This window comes from Mobula hypostoma, chromosome 4, assembly GCF_963921235.1.
Source record: "Mobula hypostoma chromosome 4, sMobHyp1.1, whole genome shotgun sequence".
NCBI classification, from domain to species: Eukaryota; Metazoa; Chordata; class Chondrichthyes; order Myliobatiformes; family Myliobatidae; genus Mobula; species Mobula hypostoma.
Genome location: NC_086100.1, coordinates 198,004,306 through 198,020,431, shown reverse-complemented (window position 1 = coordinate 198,020,431; position 16,126 = coordinate 198,004,306). Strand labels below are relative to the sequence as shown.

Genomic DNA, 16,126 nt, shown 5'->3' with positions numbered 1-16,126 from the left:
AATGGGGAAAGAATTCAAAATTCTGAGATGCAACGGGACTTGGGAGTCCTCGTACAGGATTCCCTTAAAGTTAACCTCCAGGTTGAGTCAGTAGTGAAGAAGGCGAATGCAATGTTGGCCTTCATTTCTAGAGGAATAGAGTATAGCAGGGATGTGATGTTGAGGCTCTATAAGGCGCTGGTGAGACCTCACTTGGAGTACTGTGGGCAGTTTTGGTCTCCTTATTTAAGAAAGGATGTGCTGACATTGGAGAGGGTACAGAGAAGATTCACTAGAATGATTCTGGGAATGAGAGGGTTAACATATGAGGAACGTTTGTCCGCTTTTGGACTGTATTCCTTGGAGTTTAGAAGAATGAGGAGAGACCTCATAGAAACATTTCGAATGTTAAAAGGCATGGACAGAGTGGATGTGGCAAAGTTGTTTCCCATGATGGGGTAGTCTAGTACGAGAGGGCATGACTTAAGGATTGAAGGGCGCCCTTTCAGAACAGAAATGCGAAGAAATTTTTTTAGTCAGAGGGTGGTGAATCTATGGAATTTGTTGCCACGGGCAGCAGTGAAGGCCAAGTCATTGGGTGTATTTAAGGCAGAGATAGATAGGTATCTGAGTAGCCAGGGCATCAAAGGTTATGGTGAGAAGGCGGGGCAGTGGGACTAAATAGGATAAAATGGATCAGCTCATGATAAAATGGCGGAGCAGACTCAATGGGCCGAATGGCCTACTTCTGCTCCTTTGTCGTATGGTCTTATGGAATGGTGGATCGGCTGTTTGGCTGTACTTGGGTGATTTTTTATTTCTCTCTCTCTCTCTCACTTTCTCTCTGTCTCTCGATGGTGGGGGAGAGTTTGATGCTGATCCTCGAGTCGGAGAAACTCAGAATAAAAGCAACAAGGCAGACTGTAACAGCGAGCGATTTTGTTGGTCTCCTCTCGTGCTGTGGAAAAGGGCGATACCTCTCTGTCTCTAGTTAGGAAGAGCGAGAATTGTCAGGTGAACAATTAATTTTTGTTGGACTGTGGGTACAGTCTTTCTTTAGGGGCTTTGCTGTTGTTTGCTTGGTGGGTGGTGGGGGCTGATGCGCTTTGCTGAAATGATGGGGGAGGAGGAGGGGGAGGAATGATGCTTTGCTGCTGCTTGTGTGTGGGGGGAAGAGGGGGCGAGGGCTTCCAACGTTTCATTGTCATTCATTGCGGTTCTCTTCTGTTTTTGTGAATTTCTGCAAAGAGCAAGAATTTCAGGTTGTATACTGTATACATTCACTGATATTAAATGGAACCATTGAACGACTGAAAATGTTAACGACAGTGTAAATTAGAATAGTTTTTTTTGTAAATTAGAAAGCCTTTAGGGACCCGACAACCCTCCTTCACAGTTTCACCTTCTCCTTCTATCAGTCTATTCCTGCTTGCCCTGAGCTTCCTTCCCACTCTAACTTTGGGATAATGCTTCAAAGTTCAAAGTAAATTTATTATCAATGGGCAAAATCCCTAATTGTACTCCTATATCTATGGTCTGATGATGATTCAGGGCCATCATCCCCTGACTACAGTGTTAAGTACAGGAGATGGGATGTTATGTTGAAGTGGTATAAGACATTGGTGAGGCCTAATTTGGAGTATTGTGTGCAGTTTTGGTCACCTATCTATAGGACAGATGTAAATAAGGGTGAAAGAGTACAGAGAAAATTTACAAGTATGTTGCCGGGTCTGGATGACCTAAGTAATATGTAAAGATTGAATAGGTTAGGACTTTATTACTTGGAACGTAGAAGAGTGAGAGATTTGATAGAGGTATCCAAAATTATGAGGGGTATACATAGGGTACATGCAAGTAGACCTTTTTCCACTGAAGTTGGGTGGGTCTACAACCAGAGTTCATCGGTTAAGGGAGAAAGGTGGAAAGTTTAAGGAGAGCGTGAGGGGAAACTTCTTCTCTCAGACGGTTGTGAGAGTGTAAAACGAGCTGTCAACGCAAGTGGTACATGCGAGTTTGACTTCAATGTTTGAAAGAAGTTTGGATAGGTAAATGGATGGGAGAGATAGTCAGGTGCAGGACGATGAAAGTAGACAGCTTGAATGGTTTGGCACAGACCGGACGTTTCTCTGCTGTGCTTTTCCATGACTAGCTTTACCTTGCCTCCTTGCACGGCCATTTTATCTCCTGCTCCATTTCTCTTTGATGAGGAAATGTCTGAGTCATTCTCTTTCTTTTACATTCTGTCATTTTTCATATTTGATTATGAGAAGCATAGATAGGGTGGTTAAGAAAGGATAAGGCAAGCTTGCCTATATTCGTCGAGTCGATATCTTAATTAGATATTAAGAAAGAGGATGTGCCGAAGCTTTTGGAAAGCATCAAGTTGGATAAGTCACCATGACCAGATGAGATGTACCCCAGGCTACTGCGGGAGGCGAGGGAGGAAATTGCTGAGCCTCTGCCGATGATCTTTGCATCATCAATGAGGACGGGAGAGGTTCCAGAGGATTGGAGGGTTGCGGATCTTGTTCCTTTATTCAAAGAAGGGAGTAGAGATAGCCCAGGAAATTATAGACCAGTGAGTCTTACTTCAGTGGTTGGTAAGTTGATGAAGAAGATCCTGAGAGGCAGGATTTATGAACATTTGGAGAGGCATAATATGATTAGTAATAGTCAGTATGCCTTTGTAAAAGGCAGGCCGTGCCTTACGAGCCTGATTGAATTTTTTGAGAATGTGACTAAACATATTGATGAAGGTAGAGCAGTAGATGTAGTGTATAAGGACTCCAGCAAGGCATTTGATAAGGTACCCCATGCAAGACTTATTGAGAAAGTAAGGAGGCATGGGATCCAAGGGAACATTGCTTTGTGGATCCAGAATTGGCTTGCCCACAGAAGGCAAAGAGTGTTGTAGACAGGTCATACTCTGCATGGAGGTCGGTGACCAGTGGTGTGCCTCAGGGATCTGTTCTAGGACCCCTACTTTTTGTGATTTTTATAATTGACCTGGATGAGGAAGTGGAGGGATGGGTTAGTAAATTTGTTGATGACACAAAGGTTGGGGGTGTTGTATGGAGGGCTGTCAGAGGTTACAATGGGACATTGATAGGATGCCAAACTGGGTTGAGAAGTGGCAGATAGAGTTCAACCCAGATAACTGTGAGGTGGTTCATTTTGGTAGGTCAAATATGATGGTAGAATATAGTATTAATGGTAAGACTCTTGGCAGTGTGGAGGATCAGAGGGATCTTGGGGTCCAAGTCTATAGGATACTCAAAGCTGCTGTGCAGGTTGACTTGGTGGTTAAGAAGGCATACGGTGGATAGCTGGAGGCTTTTTCCTAGGGCTGAAATAGCTAACATTAGAGGGCACAGTTTTAAGGTGCTTAGAAGTAGGTACAGAGGAGATGTCGGGGTAAGTCTTTTTACACAAAGAGCGGTGAGTGTGTGGAATTGGCTGCCGGCGATGGTGGTGGAGGCGGATAAGATAGAGTCTTTTAAGAGACTCCTGGTACATGGAGCTCAGAAAATTAGAGGGCTATGGGTAACCCTAGGTAATTTCTAAGGTAAGGACATGTTCGGCACAGCTTTGTGGGCCGAAAGGCCTGTATTGTGCTGTAGGTTTTCTATGTTTCTATGAGTCACTGAGTTGAAAAGTGAGGAAGTCATATTGCAGTTAGGCTGAATTTGGAGTATTGCGTACAGTTTTGGTCACCCCATTTTAGGAAGGATGTTGAGGCTCTGGAGAGGGTGCAGAGGAGGTTTCAAAGTTCAAAGTAAATTTATTATCAAAATACAGATATGTCACCATATACTACCCTGAGATTTGATTTCTGGCAAGTATACACTGTAAATCCAATAGAATCAATGAAAAACCACATTCAACAGGACGGACAAATGACCAATGTGCAAAGACATCAAACTGTGCAAATACAAAAGAAAAAACAATAAATATTGAGAACATGAGAGTCCGGGGTCCTGCCTGGATTAGAGGGCATATGCTGTAATGAGATGTTGGACAAACTTGGGTCGTTTTCTCTGCAGCAGTGGAAGCTGAGGGGAGATCTGATAGAGGTTTATAAGATTAAGAGAGGCATAGACAGAGTAGTGAGTATCTTTTTTCCCCAGGGTTGAAATGTATAATACCAGAGGGCATGCATTTAAGGACAGAGAGGTAATTTCAAAGGATATGTGAGGGGCAAGTTTTTTTTACACAGACAGTGGAGGATGCCTGGAATGCGCTGCCTGGGGTGGTGGTGGTAGAGATAAAAACCTTAGGGACTTCTGAGAGACAATTAGATTGACACACAAATGTGAGGAAAATGGAAGGATATGGATAGCCGGTAGGCAGAAGTGGTAGTTAGGATGCCCATTTGATTATTAATTTAATTGGATCGGTACAACTTTGCGGGACAAAAGGCCTATTCCAATGTTATACTGTTCTCTGTTCTATGTTCCATATAAGCCCTTCACCACTGTAAATAATTCTGGCTGCAGGAAGTATTCTCCATCCCCTTGTCTGGGACTGCATCCTTCTATGTGTGAACAGATGACTTACAAGTCAGCCTGTGAGTCTGTGTTGTAAATTGGCAAGTGCCTTGTTCAGGGGGTGAAGTGCACCAGTGCAACATGACATTTCGCTGAGGGGTATTTTCGTGGGCGAGCTACGTTTACGTTATCGCCTCTAATTCACTTCCTTGTGCTAAGCAAACAGCCGAGCTGCAGGTTGAGGTGTTTATTAGCACAAGTTGAAGCTGTTTGAAGGAGAGAACATACCAGGGACGGCTAAATTTATCACTGTCATGGCAGATTTCAGTAAGTTTACATTTAAAGAAGGAAATAAAAATCATCAAATATGTTTTGGTAGGAGCAAATTCACTCCAACCAATGTCCAAAGAGACATGGAAATACATGTATGTGCAATATTAAAAAGGTATTAGAGATAATTACTCTATATATCTAATTAAATACTGGCCATATACCAAACACAAGTGAATCAGAATTACGCTATAGTTTTCTGAAGTCCTGGTTAGACCACATTAACAGTACAATCAATGCACATAAAATGCTGGAGGAACTCAGCAGGTCCTTAGGCAGCATCTATGGAAATGAATGAAGAGCCCATGTTTTGGGCTGAGACCCTTCATCAGGGTTGGAAAGGAGGGGGCAATCTGCCAGAAAAGAAGGTGGAGGGAGGGGAAGGAGGACAAGCTGGAAGATGATAGGTGAAGCCAGGTGGGTGGGGGAGGGCGGATGAAGTGAGAAGCTGGCAGAAGATAGGCAGAAAAGGCAAAGGGCTGGAGGAAAAGGAATCTGATGGGAGAGGAGAGCAGACCATTAGAGCAAGGTTAGGAGAGGCACTGGGGGAGACGATAGGCAGGAGAGGAGAAGAGATAAGAGGCCAGAGTGGGGAATTGAAGAAGGAAGGGGGAGGTGGTAAAAATTACTGGACGTTGGAGAAATCGATGTTTATGTCATTAGATTGGAGGCTACTTTGACGGAATATTAAAAGTTGCTTCTCCAACCTGAGAGTGGCCTCACCATGACAAAAGAGAAGGCCACAAACCAGCATGTCAGAATGGGAGTGGGATAGGAATTAAAATGGTTAGCCACTGGTAAATCTTGCTTTTTGCAGATGGAGCAGAGGTGCTTGACAAAGCGATCCCCCAGTCTATGTCAGGTCTCACCAATGTAGAGGAGGCCACGTCAGGAGCACCAAATACCTCAGAAGATTTGCAGAAGTGTTGCCTCACCTGGAAGGACTGTTTGGGGACCGGAATGGAGATGAGGGAGGTGCTGTGCAATGTGTAGTTTTGGGCAGCATGGTTTAAGAACTATAGCTTCCTCTGGGTGTTCCAGTTTCCTACCACGTTACAAAGTCATACAGGTTAGGGTTAGTAAGTTGTGGGCGTGCTGTGCTGGTGCTGGAACTGTGGTGGCCGCCCATCCTGCGACGTGCTGGTTGTTTATGCAAATTAAGCATTTCACTGTGTGATTCAATGCACACGTGATAAATAAACTTGAATTTTGAAAGATATTGGCTTTGGGGAGTCTTCAAAGGGCTAAATTGTAGGACGCAGTTGCACAAACTGGAATTTCATTTGTCAGAACTTGAAAGGAGTGGTTTGTTAAGATTTCAAAATGTTAAGTCGGATGTTAAGAACACAAAGCTGTACCGCACAGGAGCAGGCCCTTCAGCCCATCATGTGGTGCTGAACTATTTACACACCGAACTAAACCCTTTACATAATAGCCATATCCTTCCACTAATTGCACATTCATGTGCCTATCCAAGAGGCTCTTAAACACCACCCTCGGCAGCTCACTCCAGGCACCCACCACCCTCTGTGCGAAAAACAACTTGCCCTGCACATCGCCTTTAAACTTTCCCCTTCACCTTAAATATATGCCGTCTTGCAATAGATATTTTGACCCTGGGAAAAAAAGATACCACTTATCTACCTTATCACAGCCTCTCATAATCTTACAAACCTTTATCAATCTCTTTCTATATATAAAAGACCATAAGCCCATAGGGCAGGAGCAAAATGTGTTATTTTCCAGCAGCAGGACAGGATAGACTATATCTCTCTCAACCCCACTCACCTGTGAACTTTGATGCCCTTACCAATAAAGAACCTATCAACTTCTGCTTTAATTATACTCAATAACTTGGTCTCCTCAGCTGCTGTGGCAATTAATTCCACAGATTTACTGCCCTCTGGCTAAAAAAATTCCTCCTCATCTCTGTTCTGAATGGACGAATCTCTATTCTGAGGCTGTGCCCTCTGGTCCAGGACTCATCTACTATAGGAAACATCCTCTCCACATCCATTCTATCTAGGCCTTTCAATATTCGATAGGTTACAATGGCATAGAGTCACAGAGAGGTACAGACCCTTCAGCCCATCCAGTTCATGCTGAGTAGTGAAAAGGAAGAGTAAACATAGTGAGATCATGTTCATGGGTTTGTTGTTCATGGAAGAAGCTCTGTCGTTTTTAATCTCCCCCATATTCCTGAAACCCCTTTTTACTGGGTGTCTGTAGAGATGCAGCTTGTTAGCCCCTTGGTAACAGCTACTGGACTCAGCGATGAGAAAACCATGTTTCTCAGGCTCCGTATGTCTAGGGTCGATATGACCCGGGTCCCACCAAATCTGTGAGGTTGGGATATGTTGTCCACCCAATGCCCCGATCTATGCGGATACTGTGTAAGTACTGCCCCCATGCAATTAGCCTTTGTCAAGAAATAATAGATCGTACACTACATACAAGTATAAAGAAAGTATATTTACAAACGTCAGCTTTATCGAGCAGTTAGCAGGAAAAAGAAAAAGAAAAAAATAAAAAGGACCCACTACAGTTAACCCAGTCCAAATGTGCACATTGGTTGGAGCTCATCTTGAAGTTGTCTTTAACTCTGGCACTGGACCCACTGTCTGCATGAAAGCACACACCACCTTCTGAATGTCACTCAAAATCCATCTTGAGCAACACTAGGGAGTATTGGTCTTCCTCCTTGAAGCCATTCATCTGCACAAAATACTTTGGGCAACAGGGACGGCATCCTCAGACACTTTCCCTCCTATCTTCTCTCAGCTCCCGCCAAAATGATCTCGATCCACACCAATGTCCGTCACCTAAACCTCTTTTCCCAACCCCTTAGTTGAACAACATAGCCCCTTAATTTAGCTCAAACACGAACATGCTAAAAGCAGAATTGACTGCTCTTACAGAACTGCTAAAATGAAACACCTACAGCACAGCAGTAAAGATCTTAACCAGGGCATTACATTCCTGTCAACTTTTTCCAGCCTGTCAAGCCGAGAGTATGTGGCACACTCCCATATAGTATTTCCTCCGCACCCCCCCCCCACCCCACAGATGTTGCTTAACGCACAGAGTTCCTATAGTATCCCAAACATGAGAAAATCTGCAGATATTGGAAATCCAGAGCAACCCACACAAAATATCCTGGGTGGGAGGGGTCTTTGATTAGGTTGGCTGCTTTACTGAGGCAACCAAAAGTGTAGACCGAGTCCAAAGAGTGAAAGCTGGTTTCAGTGGTGTGCTGAGCCATGTCCACAACCCAATTTGCTGGCATTTGTGCCTTATTGATTCAGCTGCTCTTCCAGATGCTTCTTCAATGCTGTCTTCTCCACCTTGTGTTTATGACACTACCCACTTTCTGATTCCTCAGATCCCCGTTGAACCTCTTACTTGTTACCTGAGCGCTTAGACATTCCTGCCATACAGACAGGTTTTTTGCTACCTACCCTACCTACCTAAGGCTCCTATACTTCTAGATATTATACATCTCTGTCGGGATCTTTCCCCTCCAAGGAAGGCAGACCCAACCCATCTTGTTCACTCTCTTAGCTCGACCATTCCATCCTGGCAAGTCTCATCTGCACCCTCTCAATAAATGATTTAGAAAGCCAGGCTCTGTTATAGGAGTCGAACTGGAGCCTGTGGTAGAACAAAGGACCCTATAGGAAATCTTGGCAATTCTGGACAATGTTTCTCACCCTCTGCATGCCACCTTGGCTGAACAGAGGAACACTTTTAGAAATAGATCAAGACAACTGCACTCCTCCAAAGAGCGCTATATGAGGACATTAAGCTCTATAATGAGTCATCTATAGTGGGGGAAGTGATGACCCCCTCCTGTTAGACTGTTTGTAGTAACTCATCTTTTATCCTTTCTACTTCTCTTCTAATATTTGTATATCTGCACACTTGTAATGCTACTGTGACTATGTAATTTCCTTTCAGATCTATCTATCCATCTATAAAATGGGCTTGACCTCACAATGAATGTCATTGTAATCTTGCACCTTATTAGACCATGAGACCACACAACATAGGAGTAGAATGAGGCCATTTCCCGTCAAGTCTTCTATGCATTCCATCATGGCTGATTTATATCCCTCTCAACCCCATTCTCTGGGCTCCTTCACTGTAACCTTTGACGCTCTGATTAATCAAAACCTATCAACCTCCACTTTAAACATACCCAATGACTTGGGCCCCGCAGCCGTCTGTGGCAATGCATTCCACAGATTCACCACCATCTGGCCAAAAAAATTCCTCTTCGTCTCTGTCCTAAAGGGATGTCCTTCTATTCTGAAAATGTACCCTCTGGTCCTAGACTCCCCCACTGTAGGAAACATCCTCTCCGTGTCCACTCTATCTGTGCCCTCTGGTCCTAGACTCCCCCAATACAGGAATCATCCTCTCCACATCCACTCTATCTGTGCCCTCTGGTCCTACACTCCCCCACCATAGGAAACATCCTCTCCATGTCCACTCTATTTAGGCTTTACAAGGGCCTATTTTCACTAGGCCTATTTTTTTAAATCACTTTCTCTGTAGCTGTTACAGAACAAGAGGGGAGAGTGTCCTCTGGGGAAACTATAGCCCACTGATTTTAACAGGAGGGGCTGTGGAATGAGGAACAGACAGAACCAAAGTGACAGTGTTAACACTTACTTCTCCAGGAACGACATGACAACCGGTGGCAGAACAAGGATGGGGATTGGGAGGACGATCCGAGTTAAGGCAGTCTCCATCAGTGCCTGGAGGAAACAGAAGTCAATATCAACAAACTTGGTAACGGAAGATTCAACCTGACACAATACCATATGGGCTCAGACTCGAGAGATTCTGCAGATACTTGAAATCTGGATCAACACACAAAAAGCTGGAGGTACTCAGCAGCAAGAAAATGACATTTTAGGTCTGGACTAGAAAGATAGGGAGGGACAGCCAGTATAAAAGATCGGGGCAGGGGTTGGTGGGGGGCGGAGTAAGAATAGTAGGTGATAGATGGATCTGTAGCCCTCGACCATGGACCACTCTTTAAATTTCCTTCCCCAGTTTTCCCTCTGACTGTTCCCCTCTTGGTCAGATCTCTCGTACGCTGCTCTGTTGTGGTCTCCGGTGCTCTCTCTATTCTCTCTGCAGCCCAGCCCCTCAATGGCTGCCTGGTGGAGGCTGGCCAAATGGATGCCTGTCTGTTGACGTGTCTAATCAGCTAACCATCTGGCTGGCAATCAGACTGACGGTGCCTGCCATGGTTTCTGCTCTGAGGATCTCCGTCTCCTCCGAACAATGCTATTATATCTAATGTATTGACATTAGTAGATGACAATTTCCTCATCACTAATCAACCTTCCCACATTGCCTCCTCCCCGTCTCCTCTCAAATACTTTGATTCATTTCAAAGATTCAAATATTACCAAAGAGTGTATGAGTATACAACCCTGAGATTAGTCTTCCCACAGATAGCCATGAAACCAAGAAACAGCAGCAGCTGCTGCAACACAACATATGCCAGGGAAAGTAAACCTGGTTTTAATTCAGATTTAGATTTTATTTGTCATGTGTACATCGAAACACACAGTGAAATGAGTGGATCTAAACTTCTTCGGTGTAGGCCTCTTCCAGTGAAATGAGTCGTTTGCATTAACAACCAACACACCGAAGGACATGTTGGGGGGCAGCCTGCAAGTGTTGCCGCACATTCCGTGCCAACATAACACATCCACCATGTTCAACAGAATATTAAGAACAACAGAAACAACACAGAACCCACAACAAGCAACAAAACAGCAAAAGTAAAACAAGCCTCTCTCCTCCCTCCCTGCATCCACAACCCCCAACGCATATACACAGTCATCTGACCCCAGGACAGGCCGTCTTCAGCATTCAGCCTGTAGTGGACTTGCTGATGGATGGTTGGACTGAAGGGCCTGTTTCTGTGCTATCTACAATACCATGCAAAAGTCTTAGGCATATATACAGTATATAGCTAAGGTGCCTGGGACTTCTACACAGTGGCGTATTTGTCAACGTGGAGTGGAGTGCGAGTTTGTAAATCTGATGGGAGCAAAGGACATTGGGAATGCTGAGGAGGGATGTGGAGGACAGGTGGCAGAGAAGGATTGCCAGGGGTGGGGGGTGATGCGGGTGTGTACATACCCAGCCCTGAGACATATGGCAAGGTAATTTAATTCCAAACAATTGGTTTATTGATCATCACAGAATGTCTCTCTGGTGCTTCCCACTCCCTCCCCTCTTCCTTCCCCTTTTCCCAATCATGGTCCCCCTCTCCCTACCCCCTTCCCTGGTGGGCACGTGGCCAAGTGGTTAAGGTATTGGACTAGCAACCTGAAGGTCGTGAGTTCGAGTCCCAGCCGAGGCAACGTGAGTTGTGTCCTTGAGCAAGGTACTTAATCACACATTGCTCTGCGATGACACTGGTGCCAAGCTGTATGGGTCCTGATGCCCTTCCCTTGGACAACATTGGTGTCGTAGAGAGGGGAGACTTGCAGCATGGGCAACTGCTGGTCTTCCATACAATCTTGCCCAGGCCTGCGCCCTGGAGAGTGAAGACTTTCCAGGTGCAGATCCATGGTCTTGCAAGAGTAATAGATGCCTTATTTACCTCCTTCCCACTCTCAGTCCACAATAGAGACTCATATCCGAATCAGGTTTACCATCACTGACATATGTCATGAAATTTGTTTCTTTGTGGCAGCAGTACAGTGCAATACATTAAATTACTACAGCACAGTGCAAAAGTTTTAGGCACCCTAGCTATATATACCTGTAGCTATATATAACTATATTTACACACAGAAACGGCAATAAATTGTGGAAGATGGCAAATGGAACTAGTTAAATACGTACATGTCTGGCAGCGATCCTGGAGGACCCAATGGTGTTTCCATGCTCATCCAAGACTGAGATTCCCTCCTCCAGCTCACTGTGCCTCATCAGCACCACATTGCTCACGTTAGCGGCAGCTGCGGGATAACAAGATGTACACAGCACTCAACATCACTAACAGCTAATCGACCTGTAGCCAGTGACTGACTCCCCCATTAAGGTAGTGCATGCCAGCAAACTCACAATTTATCCCCTCTCATCTTTTCTCTTCTCCTCACCTGCCTATCACCTCCCTCTGCTGCCCCTCCACCTTCACTTTCTCCCATGGTCCGCGCTCTGCTCCTATCAGATTCCTTCTTCTTTAGCCCTTTACCTCTTCTACCTATCACCTCCTACCTTCTTACTTCATCCCCCCTCCTCCCGCACACCTACCTTCCCTCTCACCTATCACCTGCCAGCTTATACTCATTCCCCACCACACCTTCTCATTCTGGCTTCTGCCTCCTTCCTCTCCAGTCTCAGCCCAAAATGTTGACTGTTTATCCCCCTCCGTAGATGCTGCCGGACCTGCAGCATGTTGTGTGTATTGCTGTTCATTGTTTTATATACCTCAGTTGTCTCTTTGCAGACATGTGGACTGTGGAGAGAATTAGACCAGATGAAGGGTCTCAACCCAAAACAGTAACTGCAATATTCAGTTAGCATATTGACTCTAGTTCTTCCCACTGATGCTGCCTGACCCATTAAGACCCTTTTAAATCTTTCCTCTCTCATCATAAATCTATGCCCTTTTCTTTTGTACGTTCCTGTATATTTCTATAAGACCATAAGACATAGGAGCAGAATTTGTCCATTGAGTCTGCTCCACCATTCCATCATAGCTGAATTATTATCCCTCTCTACCCCATTCTCCTGCCTTCTCCCCGCAACCTTTGACGCCCTGACTTATCAAGAACCTATGAACCTCCATCTTAAATATACTAAAAGACCTGGCCTCCACAGGTGTCTAGCAAAAATTTCCACAGATGTACCACCTAAAGAAATTCCTCCTCATCTCTGTTTGAAATGGATTTCCTTCTATTCTGAGACTGATCTGCAACAGGAAACATGTTCTCAATGTCCATTCTAGTGAGGCCTTTCAATATTCAATAGATTTCAATGAGATTACCCCCTCATTCTTCTAAACTTCAGAGCCATCAAAAGCTCCTCATGCATTAGCCCTTTCATCCACAGGATCATTCTCGCAAACTTTCTCTGGGCTCTCTCCAATGCCAGCACATTCTTTCTCAGATAAGGGGCCCAACACTGCTCACAAAACTGCAAGTGTGGTCTGATAAATGCCTTATGAATCCTCGGTATTACATTCTTGCTTTTATACTGTAGTCATCTTGAAAGAAATGCTAATATTGCATTTGCCTTCCTTACCACTGATTCAACCTGCAAGTTAACCTTTAGGGAATTCTGCACAAGGACTCCCTTTGTATCTTTGATTTTTGAATTTTCTCCCTGATTAGAAAATATTCTATGCATTTATTACTTTATCAAAGTCACAACTATACACGTTCCTGCACTATATTCAAACTGTCACTTCCTTGCCCATTCTCCTAATCTGTCTAAATCATTTCTGCAGGTCTACCCCATCTATGAATTGTTCAATGGCTGCCAAACTGAAGGAGCTGAACTTGGTGATTTTTGACATGCTGCCTACGTCAGAGAAGCATTGGATGAATCGATGTGTGAAGTCAGTGTGCAGTCTCACAGCGAGTAATTGTCTTCGTTGTTTTTCTTGTGATTGCAATACCCTGTTTGACATTGTAAATGTGGAATGCTGCTACTCCAATTCACTGATTTATTGGTGGACAGCTGTGTGGCCTTGGTCAAAGTGAGGACTAAGCCTCAAACTGCTGTGTAGTCTGCTTATAGCCACCAGGACAGAGACATCGGAGTCGACGCGCTCCACCGGAGGCAGTGTGGCGCACTGTCAAAGCTGGAGTTAGTGCCGTGTGAGGAAACTAGAGCACCTGGAAGAAACTCCTGTATCCACGGGGAGGATGTACTAACAGTGGAAGCTGGATTAAACTCCGACACCATGACACCCCGAGCGATGCTACCACGGTGCCCTTGCAGACAAGATAGAGGGCGATGTAGGAAGGAAATGTTAGGTTGATCTGAGAGTAGGTTAATCGACCTGTTAGCAAGGTATTTGATAAGGTACCCCATACAAGGCTTATTGAGAAAGTAAGGAGGCATGGGGTCCAAGGGGACATTGCTTTGTGGATCCAGAACTGGCTTGCCCACAGAAGGCAAAGAGTGGTTGTAGACGGGTCATATTCTGCATGGAGGTCGGTGACCAGTGGTGTGCCTCAGGGATCTGTTCTGGGACCCCTACTCTTTGTGATTTTTATAAATGACCTGGATGAGGAAGTGGAGGGATGGGTTAGTAAATTTACTGATGACACAAAGGTTGGGGGTGTTGTGGATAGTGTGGAGGGCTGTCAGAGGTTACAGTGGGACATTGATAGGAAGCAAAACTGGGCTGAGAAGTGGCAGATAGAGTTCAACCCAGACAACCGTGAGGTGGTTCATTTTGGTAGATCAAATATGATGGCAGAGTATAGTATTAATGGTAAGACTCTTGGCAGTGTGGAGGATCAGAGGAATCTTGGGGTCCCAGTCCATAGGACACTCAAAGCTGCTAAGCAGGTTGACTCTGTGGTTAAGAAGGCATACGGTGCATCCACTTGGAGTACTGTGCTCAATTCAGGTCACCTCACTATAGGAAGAACATGGAAAACATAGAAAGGGTGCAGAGGAGATTTACAAGGATGTTGCCTGGACTGGGGAGCATGCCTTATGAAAATAGGTTGAGTGAACTCGGCCATTTCTCCTTGGAGCGACAGAGGATGAGAGAGGACCTGATAGAGGTATATAAGATGATGAGAGGCACTGATCGTGTGGACAGTCAGAGGCTTTTCACCAGGGCTGAAATGGTTTGCACGAGAGGGCATAGTTTTAAGGTGCTTGGAAGTAGGTACAGAGGAGATGTCAAGGGTAAGTTTTTTTATGCAGAGGGTGGTGAGTGCGTGGAATGGGCTGCTGGCAGCAGTGGTGGAGGCAGATACGATAGGGTCTTTTAAGAGACTCCTGGATGGCTACATGGAGCTTAGAAAAATAGAGGGCTATGGGTAAGGCCTAGGTAGTTCTAAGGTAGGGACAAGTTCGGCACAGCTTTGTGGGCCGAAGGGCCTGTATTGTGCTGTACTTTTTCTATGTTTCTACAGGTTAACTTCACTCACCTTCACACTGAAAAGACTCCACAACCTACAGACTTACTTTCAAGGATGGTACAACTCATGTTCCCTGTATTATTTATATATTTATTGTATTTGTACAATTCGTCTTAGTTCGCACATTGGTTGTTGGTCTGTGTGTAGTTATTTATGATTCAATTGTGTTTCTTTGTTCTACTCTGAATGCCTGCAAGAAAATAAATCTCAAGGTATTATGTATGGTGACATACGTACTTTGACAACAAACTTACTTTGAGCTTTCAACTTTCCATCTGCGCACTGTAGCCTCTGGGATTCAATACTGGATTCAACAACTTGAGGTAACTCGCTTTTTTCCCTCTATCCGCAGATGTTGCCGGATATTTTCACTTTTAATTTGTTCCTTTGTTTTCCCCCCCCCCGTTTCTAACTGCTGGTAATGGTTACCTTGACAACACTGGTCAGCATCCTATCACAGAAACACTCTCCTTTCAGCTCCTCCCCGTCTCTACAAACTAAGACACATTTGATTTCTCACTTTCCTGGTTCTGAAGAAGGGTCACTGATCTGAATTATTAAACTTAGCTTCTCTCCACAATACATCATCTAGTCTCCTGTTTCTGATTTTTGATTCTAGCAGACAAGGCTTTCTTTGAACAAAGTGGATTTATAAGGGGTAGATTGTTAAATGGATTTACCAAGTGTAGACTGGATTGACAGAGGGTAGATTGGATTGACAGAGAATAGACTGGATTAACAGAGAATAGACTGGATTGACAGAGGGTAGATTGGATTGACAGAGAGTAGACTGGATTGACAGAGGGTAGACTGGATTGACAGAGAATAGACTGGATTGACAGAGGGTAGATTGAATTAACAGAGAACAGACTGGATTGACAGAGGGTAGATTGGATTGACAGAGAGTAGACTGGATTGACAGAGGGTAGACTGGATTAACAGAGAATAGACTGGATTGACAGAGAATAGACTGGATTGACAGAGGGTAGACTGGATTAACAGAGAATAGACTGGATTGACAGAGAATAGACTGGATTGACAGAGGTTGGACTGGACTGACGGAGGGTGGATTGTTTCTATCTGGTTTGGTTTTCACTATGTTATAACAAAAGCAATAAAGAGTTGAATTTCCATCAGGATTATTTTTATTGAATTGCAGTAGTTTTAAATTGGTTCAGAAGAGAAAGT

The 16,126-nt window shown here is 44.5% G+C and overlaps 1 protein-coding gene across 1 annotated transcript in view; it reads right to left on the bottom strand.

Annotated features, from left to right (window-relative positions):
• Nucleotides 1-16,126, bottom strand: part of LOC134345861 (sideroflexin-5-like) — a 271,312-nt gene that overhangs the window by 106,924 nt on the left and 148,262 nt on the right. The window contains exons 11-12 of the mRNA XM_063047176.1: nucleotides 11,673-11,788; nucleotides 9,471-9,556 (exon numbers count right to left, since the gene is read on the bottom strand). Of these exons, the coding sequence (XP_062903246.1) occupies nucleotides 9,471-9,556; nucleotides 11,673-11,788 (202 nt within the window). The remainder of the gene's footprint in view (nucleotides 1-9,470; nucleotides 9,557-11,672; nucleotides 11,789-16,126) is intronic.